This window comes from Euprymna scolopes, chromosome 30 (assembly GCF_053919585.1).
Source record: "Euprymna scolopes isolate OS-2025 chromosome 30, ASM5391958v1, whole genome shotgun sequence".
In the NCBI taxonomy this organism is placed as follows: Eukaryota; Metazoa; Mollusca; class Cephalopoda; order Sepiida; family Sepiolidae; genus Euprymna; species Euprymna scolopes.
Window position 1 is genome coordinate 48,895,496 of NC_136511.1, and position 13,327 is coordinate 48,908,822.

A 13,327-nucleotide genomic window follows, 5' to 3' on the forward strand; every position below is an offset into this window, starting at 1 on the left:
TAATCAGCACAATAAAATAGAATGCAGAATGTAAAATATGCACTAGTAGAATTGTAAAGAAAACTCAAGACATCGGAGGACAGCAACGCGTATTGAGTACATTGCTTAAAATATTGATTTTTAGTTCGGTTTAGTAATATACCCAAACTTAGTATATATATATATATATATCATTTTCCTAGTTCATAATATCAAGTTTTCTCAGTTAATCATTTATTACTTTTCAAATTGTAGCTATTACAAGATCTTATCATATTGTGACTAACATATCTGCAAAATTATTTTATTACTGCATATTTAGTCACGTACTCACCCCCCCCCCCCACACACACACATATATATACATATATATATATATATATATATATATATATATATATATATAAATTACGTTAACACTATTTTTATTCAGTTGGGAAAACATCATTTGTTGAAGAACCGTTTCGTTTACACTATAACAGCTAATATACTGAGTTATATATTTTAATTTTTCTATGAGCTTCACTCATCCGAAGAAAGGATTGTGTCTAACTGAACATTTTACAAAATAATAAAACCTACCAGCAGATTATATTATAAATAAACGTCTACGGATGATACCAATTTACACCATGGTTAAATCTAATTTCAGAATAAACGAAATATCCAGGATCAATTACACTTGTTTTGGAGGAAATTTCGTTTTCTTTCAAAATTTTGATTCAACCATAACTTTAATATTTATTATGTATCGTTTCTGAGATGCAATTTATTTTAGAAAATACAAACTCTTCATCAGCACAGGAGTTAGACACCAAATAGATGATTGAAACATAGATTCAACACTAATTAGAAGAATGCCAACAGAAACTTCTACCCCTGAAGATGAGAGATACTCTCGAAAAATTGTTTGGAATAAATGCCATCTACAATTAAAAAATAACATCTATAATCAGGCAAATAAATAAGAAAAAATATTATTAGATTATTAATATTATTTATTTATTTATTTATATGGTTAAAACGGCTGTATAATTTAAACACTTTATATATATATATACATATATATATACATATATATATATATATATATATATATATATATATATATATATATATATATATATACTGTGTTTAAACTTGATTCATGCCATGCAGTTCGAATATTGTTATATATAACTGCAGACCATATACAAATAATGACAAAAAAGTTTATGTATCTCAAATTCCAAGCCGGTGTTTATCGTACTGTTAATTTCTTTCAGCATGGTGAAATTTTCAAATCATGACAGCACCCGTTTTGTAGTGCAGAAACAATTATATAATTCTAATGCCAATTTCTGAATATTTTCCGTTCTTACCCAGAAGAATATGACTTAATAACTTTATAATGAAAAAAAATTGAATGATCAAATAAATTTGAAAAAAATCCGAAGATTTGTTGCATTTGTTGATTTGTTGCATTTTCACACACACACACACACACACACACACACACACACACACACACACACACACACACACACACACGCACACGAACAGACGCACACGCACACAAACACACACACAAACCCACACACAAACACACACACAAACACACACAAACACATACACACACACTCTTAGATTACCTCCAAACATCTTTGATACAGTGGCACCACTTTTTAATTAACATCCTGAAACGCGCACATATATATTAAAGACCAATTAGACTCAATTGAACTCTTCATAAATTTAACCTATAAAACAGAAAACAATCACTCATTACCTTTTCTACAAATTATAAAATCCAATAATATACTATGCTTATAATTTCACCGCAATACTACACACAAAAATGATTACATACATTTCTACTCGGACCATAACAAAATAAAAACAAATATGATAATTAGCTTCTTCCTAGGTGCATTCAGAATTTGCAGTCAAAAATATGTTAAAAAAAAATTATTCATACGCTGTCACCGAGAATAGAAACTGAGAATTACCTGAGTTATGAAGACATGTATGCTGCAAGGTTAATTAAATCATGAACTAATTGCTATTATGTTACGCATGCATATTCGTAATGCCATCGTTCGACCTTCAACTGCCAAATTCGATTTTTTGTAATTTTCACACTTTTGTACTGATTTTCCCGGATAAAAATCAAATATAATGCTTCGCATAAGTCGAATACCTTATATATTAAGTTTCATGCGTGTAGACCAAAAACTTAAACAAGAGTTGGGTAGGTAGAATGTTTTAAACATCGATTTGACCTTTGAGAACTCTACCAAACTCCTCCGACAATTTAAGGGCTAAACACTTGAAATTTTAGATATAGGTTTCTTGGACATGGATCTAACTTAATAACTTGATTTGAGCCCAAAACAATAAATTTTAAAGGGTCATAATAGGGGTCAAAGTTAAAAAAATTGAACTATATATATAGAAATACTATAACATTTTACACACATATTACGCAAGTGCAAATCATGAATGCAACCCAACGGCCATATATAACAAAGTTGAATTTTCTTTTTAAATAAATAGACAAAAGGTTTTTAATTTTTTTATTTTTTTTAATTTTTCTTCCTTTGAAGATTGTAATGCCGAGTATGGGGCAGCCAAACTTGCTGCCAACATTGCCCCGCTTTTTTATTGAAACCAACCGAGAGATCTTTTTTTCTTTACAGGAAATACACAAAATTATAGGTGTATATGTATATATATGTATATATCAATATATATTAATATATATATATATATATACATATATATATATATATTAATATATAAAATTACAATTAAATTTACCAAAATGATCCAAGATGGTAAAATTAAAGTATATTATATAGATAAAACCAAATAGGACATAGAGCTTATAATACGAGCTAATGGTTAATAGAACGTTAAAAACAATTTGAAAAAGAGTTAACAACATATTTAATCTAGAAAAGGAAACACTTGATAAGTGTTTCCTTTTCAGATTAAATATGTTTTTAACTCATTTTCAAATTGTTTTTAACGTTTTATTAACTGTTTGCTCGTACATATATATATATATATATATATATATTTATGTATATATATATATATATATATATATATACAAATATATATGTTTTTATTTACATATATATACAGGTATATATATACATATACATACAAACACACACATATATATATACATACAAATACACACACATGTATATGTATTCGTGTGTATATATATATTTATATCTAGATATATATATATATATATATATACGAGTATATATATATATATATATATATATATATATATATATATATATATATATATATAAAAGAACAAATACACTTTGAACAAGTACACTTTGAAAAAGAGTTAAAAACATATTTAATTTTTAAAAAGAAGCACAAAATAAGTGGGTAGTCTTTAATCCGCCGAGTGTCGGAGAAATAATTTCCTTCTCATCAGAGGGTAGGATTTAGCAAAATGGATAGTCTGGTGAGGGGTAAAATATCCAATAACGGTAAAATCCAAAAATTCTAAAAAATTGCTTCCATTTCCACAAATTTTAATTTCTATAAATTTCCATTCATATATATATATATATATATATATATATATATATATATATATATATATATATATATATATATATATGTGTGTGTGTGTGTGTGTGTGTGTGTATATATATATATATATATATATATATATATATATATATATATAGATAGATAGATAGATAGATAGATAGATATTTGTATTATGTTTGTGTGTAATCATTGTTCTTGCCACATGCCGTCGTCTTACAAGCTCGCGACGGTTAGTAAAGCCAATGCGACCCCCTTTTTCCAGCCCTTCCCCATTTTTAATGGCAAGCGAGTAAAGGCCATGCTTGCGATACAAAAGGTTTTCTTTTTCTTTTTAGTAAAGAAGATGAAACCAAAAACAAAAACAAAAGTAAACAATGAACTCTCCCCCTACTCTCACCCCGCGTCTCTGAAAATACGCGCAACGCTAACATACCTCCCCCTTCTCCTCACTATCAACGACAGGTAGGTTTATAAAACTTTATTGTCACCTGATATTATTATCGTAAGGGGTAAATAAATAGAGGGTGGGAGGAGGGAAGGCTTAAGAGCAAGAAAGACAGAAAGGGAAGTAGGTTGGAAAAAAAATTGAAAGAAAGGAAATAAGAAAGTAGTAAAGAGATAATAAGCGGAAGGGAGAGGAGTCGAAAAGATAGAAAAATGGGGGAGAAGAAGAAAAAAGAAGAAGAAACTGATGTAGATAACGAAATAATGAAAAAAAGAGGGAAGGCAGTAGAGATCGAAAAAAAAGGGGGAAGAAAATAAGATGAAAATAATAGAAAGAAATTAAAAAGAAAGAAAGAGTGAAAGAAATTACTATTTAAAAAAGATAATTGAAAACAAAGAATGAAAATGACACTGAAAAGATAAAGATGAAAGAAAGAAAGAACGAAAAAAAAAAGTAATGAATGGTGCAGAAAGAAAGAAAGAAAGAAAGAAAAATGAAGACGGAAACGAATAAAGGCAAAACGAAAACAAAAAAAAAAGGATTAAAGAACAAAAAAAAGAGAAAGAAAGGGAGATAATTATAAAAAAAAAAGCGACAAATGGAACGAAAGAAAGGGAGATAAGTCAGAAAGCAAAGAAATAAAGATAAAAAGATAGAAGACACAAAGGAAAGAGGGTGATAGGAAATTGTGGAATTAAAAGAAAGAAAGCAAAAAGTAGATTATTACAGTACGTAATAAAGTTGCATAAGAAAACATGAAGGAAAAGAAAAGTTGTATAAAAGAAAGAAAAAGAGAAAAAGGAAAGAAATGTACAATAAATAGAGAAAGAGTGAAAAGAGAAGTAACGAATGTGAAGTGGGAAAATAAGAAAGAAAAAAATATATTGTTTGATATAACAGTGCCCAATACTGAAGTAGAGCAAAATATACTTTTTATTTGTTTTATATAATATTTTCTTTGTTTATATATATATATATATATATATATATATATATATATATATATATATATATATATATATATATATATATATCACTATACTTTTTGTTTATATATATATATATATAAACAATATATATATATATATATATCACTATACTTTTTGTTTATATATATATATATATATATATATATATATATATATATATATATATATATCACTATACTTTTAGTAAATCTATGGTCCGTTGTAACTAGCTATCCGAAACATGCTCATGAATGTGTTGCGAAATATAAATGCTTATGTAAAACACATAAATAGCACACTTAAACACACAAACACACACACACGCACGCACACACACACACACATATATATATATATATATATATATATACATTTACATAGAAATGTGTACATATAAACATATACAAACACACACATATACATTAATGCATATACAAACATATAGATATAAACACGTGCATATAAACACGTGCATACACACACACACACATATATATATATATATATATATGGGGGGGGAATAAAAAGATGTTTACGAGAAAGAAAAAATGACAAAGAAAACAGAAAGAAAAGGAAGAATTTTAAAAAAGAAAATCATTATTTAGAAAAAATAGCTGCAAAGAGAAATAAGAAGAATTTGAAGTAAACAAAACAAAACAAAAAAATTTTAAAAACAAAGAAGAAAGAAAGAATATGGAAAACCTATTAGAAAAAAAGAAGAAAAAGAACGACATAAATAATTCACAGAAAGCAGAAAAAATGAAACAAAATGAAAGAAAATACAGAAAAAAAAGGAAAAAAGGCAAAACAGAAAGAAAGAATATACGGAATAAAAGAGAAGGGCTATAATAATAATAATAATAATAATAATAATAATAATAATAATAATAATAATAATAATAATAAAAGATAAAAGCAGAAAGAAAGGAAAAACGAATATATATTAAAAGAAAAAAAACACAAAACAATTTTAAAAAAATAAGATGCCAATAAAAAAGAAAGAAAAACGCAATAAAAGAGAAGAAAAGATAAAGAGAAAGAAAGGAAGAAAGAAGAAAGCTAAATAACAAAACAAAGCACCTGAGGAAGGTAAGAGCAGCGGGAGACACATGTTTGTCCGTGGGGAAGGGCATGGTTAGTAGAGATTTAACAAATGGAGGCTATGGGGGAGGACGGTATGTCCGACGACAAAAGTTTAGAGAGAGAGAGAGAGAGAGATAGTAAAAAGAAAGAAAGTAATCTAAATGCAAACTAAATTAAATAAAGAAAAGAAAAAGAAAAGCTTATGTGTGAGGATCGGGTTGGTGAGTTGTATAAAAGGTAAAGGTCCTGAAACCTGCGTCGACACAAAATATTCGGCCTGGGACACCGGACATGTAAGTCGAGCAACCACTGCCCGCCTTTATATTTCAATTTACATGAAACTACCAAAAATCAGAAACATCAAATTAAAAAAAAAAACAGTGTTTACCTGGAATAGAAACCCGCGGATAAGAACAAAATAATTTATATGAACAAAGGATGTCATATTTAAATACGCTATAATACCAAAGGACACGGAAGTTAAACAGAAAATATTACAGTAATTCACGTACAAGCTAAAAAATAAAGCAACATATAAAAAAAACAATACAAAAATATGCAAAAAACAATAAACCAATATCCAAAAATAATACAAAAACAATGCAAGAATAAACATAAATAATACAAAAAATACAAAAAACACAATACAAAAAAAATATACGAAACAAATACAAGAAACAATACAAAAATATATGAAACAATACAAAAACAATAGAAATACAAACATAATACAAAAATAACGCCAAAAAACAATAAAAACATATATACATATACTTAATAAACACCATCAAAGCAATTAAAAACACATACATATAAATATATATATATATTAATATCTATATACACACATATATGTATACGCATAAAGATATACATATAAAAATATATACTTTGTGATATAAAATTATTGATATTTACATATATATATATATATATTATCCATATTAATAATCACATTATATACACGCATATAAATATTTATCAAGTTTGAAAACATGTGTATTTTATATAAACACGGAAAAATCAATATTCAATTATAATCGATTGTTAGTATTTGAACACACAAAAAAACTAATATAGAAACACATAAGCTTATACACACCTGCAGAAAGTACATAAACAAAGCTCGAACCAAAATACTTATTCAGTACCCCATTTTATTCACACAGATCTCAGATCACTCTATTGATTCATATAAAAAAAATTTTAATCGCGACATACCAAAAAGCTAATTCTCAAAGGAAGATATAAAATAAAAACTCCAAATATATAATTTTCAGATTTCTACATAAATACACATAATCAGGAGTAAAAAAAAATAACTGTGTTATAAATATTCAATGTGCAATATACAAAAGGACGGGTTTTTATAAAGCAATGATACATCAAAGAAAAGACGCAAGGTTTTTAAAATCCTATAACATATCAGCAGATATTTATTTATTTTAAAAGATGCAAAACAATCACGCGTGCAAAGTACACAGGGATACATATTAAAGAAAAGACAACAGCTTCCTTCATTTCACGGGATAAATTTGTTCGTTGGCCTTAAATGATATACAACACGTGTCCTTAACCCAGGATTGGATTAAAAAACCAAATAAAACGCAACTTGTAAACTGAACATTTATTCAACAGGTTATAACCATATAACGCGTGACTTGAATCACGGAATTGATTAAAAAAAAACAAGAAAACAACGTGAAACCCATTATGTACAAAGTCTGCTCAAGTCACCACAAATAGATATACATTTATACACATGCATGTATATGTGTATAAATATAGACGGGTTCTTTGTTTCTTGTATCGATTTGTGATCATTGGTTTCGTCTGTCGGGATTCTTCGAATCCACAAATTATCTGAGTCTTCTGATTGTCCGGGTCAGGCGACCCGTACGATCGAACCCTGTACCGATGCCTCGCTCATTCCTTATCAAGAAGCGGAATATACCCACGCAGGATTTGCTACTCTCGGCTAAAGTACATAATGTCATCGAAGACGAGTCGTGGCGCCGATCACCAAAATTCTTTGACGAAGACGACAAACTCCGACTGGGGCAGCTACGGACAAATGGTAAGTCACAATCTTAGAATCCTATCAATCGTGATACGTTCGACTTCTTTTTCTTTAAATTTTAATTTATTTATATTATTTTCAGACTCTTGCTCCCAGCGTTACTACTATATTTCAGCCGATGCGTCCTCCAGCCTCCTTCACACATATGTTTATTGCCGGTTGTTTGCTTGTGCACGAAACAATTGTCAAATTACATTGAATTATTTAAAAACTCGACAAGAATAAACACTGTTGCTACGTATCAATACACTAGCATGGGTGTTATAATCTGCGGCACTCTTACATCCGGGTCGTTTAATTGTTATTTACTTCCATTTCTTGTAATAATTAATTTATTTTTTTTTATAGATAACTTTACCAAGAATTCTTCCCAATTTTTATTTCGGTTTCGATTATAGCTGATGGCACTTATGTCATCTTTTTTTTAATGAATAATCTTACAAAAAATTCCTCATAGATTTTGGCTTCGCTTTCGATTATAGCTGATGACACTGCAATAATCTATTTTTTATTTTTAAATAATTTTATCAAGAATTCTTCATAAGTTTTGGTTTCGCTTTCGATTATAGCTGAAGTAACTAAAGTTATATATATATATATATATATATATATATATATATATATATATACAGACTGTTTCGTTGTATCACAGCTCGTCATTGTGGTTAGACAAACACCTACCTCAAGCCAGGGTTAAAACTAGACCGCCTAAGCGACAGTGATCGCTTCTAACTGTTATACTAGCGAAATTACAATACTCAAACATTATCCAAAAGCCTAAGCTTTATTTGTTTACACAAAGAGCATTGCTTTGTAGGATAGCGACAGTTTTTATTTCACTCCTCAATTTACTCAACCGAAACTGTAATATATATATATATATATATATATATATATATATATATATATATATATACATATATATATATGTATGTATATATATGTATATATATATATATATTCTCAAAACTGTACAATATATATATATATATATATATATATATATATACATATATATATATACTCTCAAAACTCTAATATATATAGTGAGTTATAAAAATATATATGGCAATTAAGCTACACAGAATATTCCGCGTTTCATTCTCGTGATAATTCGCCAGGCTTATTCTGTGTAGCTTAATTGCCATATATATTTTTATAACTTATTACCTGGCTCTACCTATGTATCGAGCATTCTTAAAATATACTCAAACTGTACGCATAAAATTGTATTTTCATATATTAATTTATGTAGTTAAATGAAGTAGTCACGCACACACACACGCACACACACACATATATATATATTACGGTTTTGAAGAGTATATATTTATAAGGTATATATCCTATGATTTTTTCCAATTGTCACAAATAAGCTCAATGAAAATGAATTTTCACTTTCAGAGCATGCATATAGTTAGTAAATATTCCCCAATCAGAAAATGTAGTTAATTATAACTCATGATGTTTGATTTATATGAAATATGTCTTACACGTGTTTCGTTAAATAGCGGAAGCCCACTATATAACTCATCAACAACAAGAAACATATTCTTCAGAAAATAGTTAGGAAGTTACATCGTTTTTTTTTTTTCCTTTGGAATCTAGAATGATTTAATACGAAAAAAATGTTGATGAAAAGAAATGAAGACAGCAAAATTTTGCAGAAACATAAAAACTAAAAACACTTTATTATTGCAGTGGAATCATCTTTTATTATTGAAGGATTCTATATTTGTGTTCCTATTTACAATGCCTCTCCACGGGTTAGACACCAGGGTCGTTTTTTAACGTGGAGAAAAGGAACGAAAATAAAAATTGTCTCAGTCGTGAAGGATTTCTCCTCCACCGACAGAGAACAAGAAATTGAAGTGCAGCATCTGAAGAACATATACTACTCTTTGATCTTGTCCCAAAGGCCAAGAAGATTCTATATTCGTGTTTCTAAACTTTGTATTTAGCTTAAAATTAAAACTAAGAGTTCGATCAAAACTTATAATATACTAGTTAGCAGCCCGACGTAACCTGATCGTAAAATACGCTTAAAAATGATATTTCAATTTTTGCAGATTGCGTACGTATTATTATAGAATCAACTCGCTATTGATTATTTTATAATTGGAGGAATAATTTGCGCGGTGGACTAATTGCAAAAAACATAAATAAATACTGGTAATATCGTTCATTAACAATCGTTTTTACTTACAAATCACGTCAGCTGATATTTGGACTTGGCGATTAATTTTTTTGGAAAAGTCCCTTCTGATTAATGTTTAGTTTTAAAATATGTAAACGAAGAAATGATTTGCGGCGATTTTAAATGGTAACTCTTCTTTCATCGTAAACTGAACTCATTAATAAGAACAAAATTAAATGCTGAGATACACACCAGCTTGAACAAGGGGATCATTTAATATGTAGTCGAATGTTCTAAGATTATGCTGTACCCCTATAAATAATAAACCTGTTTTTTTTTTGGAGGGGGGGGGTAAGAAGAAATTATTTGCTGAAATTTTGTTTTTTCCCTTGCCGATGTAATATTAAATATTACCCTGTAATTTTTTTTTTTATCTATAAAAAGGAGAAGCTGTTTTTATGATCGTTTTTTTTTTTAATTTTATTTCCGATACTGCCGTGAGAAAAGTAGGATCTCTCTACCATGCTGGAAAGTAACTTACGCCTGAAACTATCCTGTACCTCTACAAGGCCACCGTTCAATATGGAGTATTGCTGCCACATTTGGGCTGGTGCATCTGCTACTAGTCTCTCACTCCTGGACAGGGTTCAAAAGAGAGTCGCCAACGTAATTGGTCCCGAACTGTCAGCTAGGCTTCAGCCACTGTCCCATCGACGAAATCTTTCACCCCTCTCTGTTTTAAAGTATTTTAATGGTGGATAGTTCGATAAACTACAAGCCTTTCTACCTCCTCGGCATAAATACCCCTGACAAACCTGACAAGCAGCAAAATCCCAACCCTTATACGGTAGAGATCCCCAGATGCCAGAAAACCTTCTATTCTAATAGTTTCTTCTTCAGAACTGCTAGACTTTGGAATTCTCTTCTGGGTTTCTGTTTCCCCCAACTGTACGGACATGCAGAAGTTTAAATGTAATGTAAACAGTCATCTTGCTGCAAATGCCCCTACGTAGTGTGCTTGCAATTATGCCCCAGATAATATCCCTCTAAATCAAATTGGCATTGTGTCTTGTTTCGGGTGAAAATGCAAGTAAAAAAAGCAAGCCAATAGGAACTATTAAATCTTATTTTCGCTAAAAGTTATTCATGCAAAACATTACAATTAAGTAGACACAACTTATTAAACACATAAGAGTTATCCCTCTTATATTAAATAGATTTCCATTTTTTTTTTTTTTTTTTTAGATTAGTACCTTATCAGTTATACGATATAATTCACGTTGATACACCGGTTATCGTTATATCACCCAAGTTAAGCAAAATTGAGCATAATCAATACTACAATGGGTGACCATTTGAGAATTTTTTTTTTCTTACACAGTATCACCACTTATCAAGGCCCGGAAACCACTCAGGGATAAGGGTTATTGCAAGTACATTACGTTAGTGAGGAGATTAGCTGAAGTGTTTACTTAAGGGGGCGGTTCATTAGGAATTTGTTAAAATTGGACTTGAAGACATCCAAGTTGTAGTCCGGAGGAAAGCAGGCCGACGGAACAGAGTTCCACAGGCGTGCAGTTCTAAGAAATAAGCTTTGTTCATGGAATCCGCGTTTTGATTTAGGCACAGATAAAGAGTGGGGAAATTTTTCACAGTGGATTCAACTAGACGGGTGTTTTTCGCGAGGGGGGATCAGAGATTGGAGTTCAGACGAGCATCTGCCATGGAAATAACGATAAAACAAGGACAGGCTCGCAACGTCTCTTCTGTGGGAGAGAGGTTGCAGGGTAGAGAAAAGGGCATCCCCCACTAAGCCACAAAGTCTATTTTGTACTCTGTCAAGGCAGGATAGGCTCTTTTTAGCAGCTCCTGCCCAGATATGACAACAGTATTCCATCCTTGGACGTACTTGGCTTTTATATAGATAGAGAATTCTAGGTTCTGTATTTTTCCTCACTCATCTCGACATTGTTTCCAGTCGTCAAGAACCTCTTCTTGCTACTGGACGCAAGCAGTGCCGATTCAGAAAAGGTGTGGTTAAAGATTGTTCAACTCTTGCCTCATAATTACACGCGCACCTACCATTACAGGGAGTATTTATTGTCCTTTGAGACTTAACGGAGGCTTCCACCTATTCAGCTGTAAAACAAGTATTATTTTAACCTATTTTTCATACTCCCATTAAACGTACTCCTTCAAAGGAAGCTGGATAAAGCCGCCTAGGGTAAGTGCCGTTTCTGTATAACACCTATCACTACCAGTGATTGCTCATTGGTAATAGAACAAGTGGTGTTCCTGTACGACACAATCACGTTGACACACCGGTTCTCGCCAGATCACCGAAGTTAAGCACCGTTGAGGCTGGCCAGTAACAGATGAGTGACCATTTGGGAAGGCGAGGCGCTGAATGTACCGCGAGGTAAAATACCAGGTTGAGAAACTGGCGTGGTCAATCCTTCTCTCGAGGGTAGATAGTACTCTCTTAACCCGTGGTAAGCAAGCCGTCTAGTGATGGTGTCACGATAAAAAAAACAAAAACAAAAAAACCTTGATAACCCTGGCGAAGCATCAAATATTGAGCTACAGACAAGATTTGAATTACACTACAAACTCGTGTAGTGAGTTCAATCTCGGCTGCTACCGCAGTGAATGGATGGTATTCTTAAAGGTTAGCTCACGTTTGATTTTATTTTATTTTTTACGTTAATACCTGAGTTATGAAGACATTTGTGCTGCAGGGCTCAAAATTAAAATATTAACCAATAGCTATTACGTTATGCATGCATATTGGTCATGCCATCGTTCGACCTTCACCTGCCAATTTAATTTTTTTAATTTTTTGTTTTCACACAGTTGTACAGATTTTCCCGGCTAAAATCCAAATATAAAATTTCGCATAGATTCAAAAATCTTATATATGAAGTTTTATGTCTGTAGACCAAAAACACTCAGAGGAGTTTGGCAGGCAGAATTTTTTAAAAGTATATATATATATATATATATATATATATATATATATATATATATATAAAGAGGTGAGTATTTACTATAACCTTATACGTAAATAT

General features: G+C 30.3%; 1 protein-coding gene across 1 annotated transcript in view; it reads left to right on the top strand.

The window, feature by feature from the left end:
• Window positions 1-5,859: 5,859 nt before the first annotated feature.
• The window catches only part of LOC145254603 (uncharacterized), a 29,548-nt gene continuing 22,080 nt past the window's right edge, over window positions 5,860-13,327 (top strand). The window contains exon 1 of the mRNA XM_080113212.1: window positions 5,860-8,119. Coding sequence (XP_079969338.1) covers window positions 7,960-8,119 — 160 coding nt within the window. The 5' untranslated portion in view covers window positions 5,860-7,959. The remainder of the gene's footprint in view (window positions 8,120-13,327) is intronic.